The sequence below is a fragment of the Octopus bimaculoides genome, chromosome 25 (genome assembly GCF_001194135.2).
Source record: "Octopus bimaculoides isolate UCB-OBI-ISO-001 chromosome 25, ASM119413v2, whole genome shotgun sequence".
Lineage (NCBI taxonomy): Eukaryota > Metazoa > Mollusca > Cephalopoda > Octopoda > Octopodidae > Octopus > Octopus bimaculoides.
In genome coordinates this window covers 30651284-30655850 of record NC_069005.1, presented here as the reverse complement: position 1 = coordinate 30655850, position 4567 = coordinate 30651284, and the positions used below count along the sequence as shown (strand labels likewise).

Below are 4567 nucleotides of genomic sequence, written 5' to 3'. Positions count from 1 at the left end.
TTTACTTAGGTTTTAATAAATAGTTTGGTACCCAGATGCACCCCTATCCGCTATCCCAATGGATAAGGACACTATGCCATGGCAAGGGCAACTAACCCAGAAAAAGGAGAACATTAGTAGAAAAACACTGAGAAAAAAAAAACCTTGTTCATTGATCAACTTTCTACTGTCTGCATTTCTGAAAGGTATGGTCAGTCCTAAACAAACCATCTCATGTGAGTAGTCTAACAGTTATAATATTGGCTGATTATATATACACACACACATATATATATATATATATATATATATATATATATATCAGATTCGGCTGGAATTGATTTTACTTTCCATCCTTTCGGGGTCACTAAAATAAGTACCGTTGAGATCTTGGTCCTCTACCCTTAAAATTGCTGGCCTTGTAGCAAAATTCGAAGTCACTATTAACAATATAGGACTAGTTTATTATTTAGTAATAGTACTTTCAGTGAACTGGTTTTTCATAACCAAGCTTGGTTTATTTGAAACCTTGTACAGCTTTTTCAATTATAATCATCAAATACTTAAGGACTGAGATAGAGGGGAGGGCCACAAATATTTTCATAGCATCTCCAGCCTCCCTCACTCATATTCACAAATTCTCAGTCATTATGCTAATTATAAACACACACACACACACTGGTTGTTTCACTTCTTCACTTTTATTTGTCAGTTGGTTAACTATTTAACCCATAACGATTAATCAAACAACTGATTATCTATCTAATTGGTTAACAAAAGATAATAAGTGAACTGAAATATAACCAGTGTATGTGTTGTTATTGGCATAATGACCCCTCTGAGATACAACTGAAAGAAAGTTATGTTATTTCTAGTAATATTCTTGATGTTGCTTGTTTACTTCAGTCTCTTTGTTAGTGTTCTTATTACCACAATTACCGGCATACCATCACCACCACCACTACCACCACTTACTATCTTGTTCTGGTTAACATTTGTTGAAGTCAACCGAGTAAATGAGAAACTAATTAAGTTTTAATGGGTTGGTTTGTTGTCTTGTGTGCGTGTGTTTACACCACGTCTTGATTATAAATACCTGGGAGCTAAAGAGGGAGGCTTGTATGTGGTTGCTTGACTTGCTAAAAATAGCAGCCAAATATCCCTCAATTCACACCTTACTATCCTAAGAAAGAAATAAGGAGGAATGACACATTTGATAATGTAGTTCTAGTCATAGTGTTTTTGTTTGTTTGTTTTTTTCTTAATGGGGGCAAAATAGGTGGGATGGTCATTTGCTGGAATGCTCTTTGATCACAGATCTGATGCTCTATCAGAGCAGACCTGGGAAGGTTAAACAATCAGCAACAACAACAACTACATCATTGTAATTACAGTTTTCTTCCTCTTTTCCCTATTAAATATCAACCTCCAACTATGCAATTCAAAGCCGATATTTTCTGCTGAATTACCTGCTAGAACAAGAAAAATCAGTTTTATCTTGATATATATTTTGTTTTTAAAAATGAAACATTTAAGCAATCTGGGTGAAAGGTTAGACAAAACATATAACATGATGCCAATAAATTAAAACAAAAAGAAGATACTGTATTACCCAACATAGGTTGTTTAATGCGTCTATAATATTTCAGGAAAGATTCCCCTTATCAAATATCCCAGTTATGAAGATGTGCTTTATTTATCCCATCCAGGCATTATTTGCACTTCAGTTGATTATAGAAATAATTATGATCACAAGTTGCTGATGTTGTTTAGCCTCTGGACTATCCTGACCAAGCAGACATAAAATAAATTCCAACACATTCCTTGTATTTCTAGAGGTATCTAAGACTATTTTAGGCACACTTAACACTGGTATTTTAGATGGACGTAATACTGTACTTTTAGAGATACCTAAGACACTATTTTTTGAGGTGCCTTACACTGTTTTAGAGACTCCAAAAAATGTACTTTTAAAAGTACCAGAGTCATTTCAGTACCAAACAGAAAGTCTTGCAGCATTTGTTATGGCTGTTAGCACTCCGAGTTTAAATCCCTCAGAGGCCAACATTCCTTGTGATCTTTTTTGGAGCTGATAAATAAATCAACTGAACAAATCAGCTTGAACATTAGTTTCACAGGGTTTAAAAGTGCCCGACTCATACAGTATCTCATGAACAGTACCCCTACAAGACATTCCTCGTGTTACAACAATGCCCTGACAAGACCCTCTGGTGTTTGAGTCCACACACACAAACACACGTTATGACACTACATTATCTAAACTGGCTTTTCCCCCCACCTTTCTTACAATAGCAAGATGTGATTCGAGGGAAATTTTCACTGCTACTTCCGAGTGATGAGTTCATCTCCTACCAATAAGGTGGTTGTTATGCATTGAAGTCTTGTTATGGGCCTGCCTCTATGTTCTGCTCCCAGACAAGACAAGACAAAACAGATGCATACCATTCCATATCAGTTTGCTTCAGTTAGCTGTGGCATGCTTCTCTCCTTCACAGTTGAATGGTTAGCAGTAGGGAGGGCATCCAGCTGTAAAAGAAAACCCCACAAAAAATATGGAATCTGACAAACGATAAATCAGAGAACTTCCCATCCATCCCAGAATGGAGAAACAGATAACTTATAGTAAAATATGTGGTGGTCATTTTAGGCAATTGTTTTCTTTTTTTCTATTTCTTTTTGCATCTCTTCTATCCTCCCTCCCCTCCAATTCACATTAAATTTTCTCTCTAAAACAACTAAGTAAATTCAAATCTTGCCGAGGTCAGCTTTGCCTTTCATCTTTCCGGTGTCAATAAAATAAAGAACTGACCAAATCCTAGCATCAATATAATTGACCTTTCCTTCTCTCTCCTTTAACCCTAAGTTTCTGGCCTTTATGCTCAGTTAGAAATTCTTATGTGGTACATTCTTCAGAACATTGAATAACATCTTATGGTATTTAGTCACACCGCTTTGGGTTCTGAGTTCAAATCTTAGTCAAGTTTGTCTTCTATCTTTCCAAGAGAAGATCAATGAAATGACCACCAATCAGTTATTGGGAATCAATATAATCTCATCTCATCTACACTTTTATTAAAATTGTGTGGCTTTGTATTCAAGATAAGAGAATGAATTGTTAGAGCACTAAGCAGTGTTTTATCCTGGTTCTGAGTTCAAATCCTGTCAAAATCAACTTTGATTTTTCTCTCTTCAAGGTCAATAAAATACCAGTCATGTAATGGGGCTGATTTATTTAACTAACACCTCTCCACAAATCCAAGGCATTGTGCCTATACTAGAAATCATTATTTGAAGGGCAGTGCATTGGCAGTGGATTTCCAGCATTGTGCACTCTTTACATTCTGAGTTCAAATCCCACTGGGATGAACTTTGCCTTTCATCCTTTGAAGGTTGATGAAATTACTGGGGTCAATGATATAGACTATCCCCCCCCCACCTCTCTTCGAAATTGTTGACCTTGTGCCTAACTCAAAAATTATTATTATTATTATTATTGAAAGCAATGAGCTGTACCAGACAAAATGCTTCTCAGCAGCATTTCATCCTTTCGGGGTCGATAAAATAAGGACCAGTTGAGTCCTGGGGGTCGATGTAATCAATTATCCCCTCCCCCAAATTTCAGGCCTTGCACCTGCAGTAGAAAGGATTATTATTACTATTATTATTACTATTATTATTATTATTATTATTGAAAGCAGTGAGCTGGCCGAATCATTACTGTGCCCGACAAAATACTTTGCAGCGTTTCATCAGTCTTTACATCCTGAGTTCAAATTCCGTTGAGCTCAACTTTGTCTTTCATTGTTTTGGGGTCAGTCTGAGTGACCAGTACCCTCCCCCAAAATTTCAGGCCTTCTGCCTTTAATAGAAAGGATTATTATTAACAAAGGCAGCAAGCTGGCTGAATCATTAGTACATCAAGCAAAGTGATTAGCGGCATTTCTTCCTGCTCTTTATGTTCTGAGTTCAAATTTTACGGAGGTCAACTTTGCCCTTCATACTTTCAGGTTAAAAAGGTCCTGAGTTCAATGCCACTGCATGGTATAGGGGATAAATATTTTGTATGGCTTTGGTTTGGCCCATACCTTGTGAGCAAAACTTGATAGATGGAAACTGTACAGAAGCCTGCCAAGTGGATTGTACTTATATTTCAAAGGTTACAGCCTTGCTTCACACCGTGTCTCATTGACAGAATTACCTTAGCAGTACATGTGTCTGTGGATTACTCGGTTACTTCCAGGCTAATTCAGCAACAGATGATTTGTTTGATCCAACAACTAAATCCTTATTGTCTATTATCAAACAATAATGATCCACCACCACCACCACCATATATATATATATATATATCCACAATCTCTCAGCAAAAATTCAGGACCCTGGGTTTCACGCTAATATAGAAAAGAAAGATAAAATCTATGCCACAATTGTTCAGCCTATAGGTTCTGACTATAGTCCATGTTTTCTATAACTTAAACTCTACATCTGGTATTGAGTATGCTTTCTCATATATATATATATATATATATATATATATATATATATAATGTGTTTATTACTGTTATGC

The 4567-nt window shown here is 36.2% G+C and overlaps 1 protein-coding gene across 1 annotated transcript in view; it reads left to right on the top strand.

The window, feature by feature from the left end:
• Positions 1-4567, top strand: part of LOC106880254 (uncharacterized) — a 17920-nt gene that overhangs the window by 5711 nt on the left and 7642 nt on the right. Inside the window, exon 3 of the mRNA XM_052976655.1 lies at positions 1816-2009. Within this exon, the coding sequence (XP_052832615.1) occupies positions 1816-2009 (194 nt within the window). The remainder of the gene's footprint in view (positions 1-1815; positions 2010-4567) is intronic.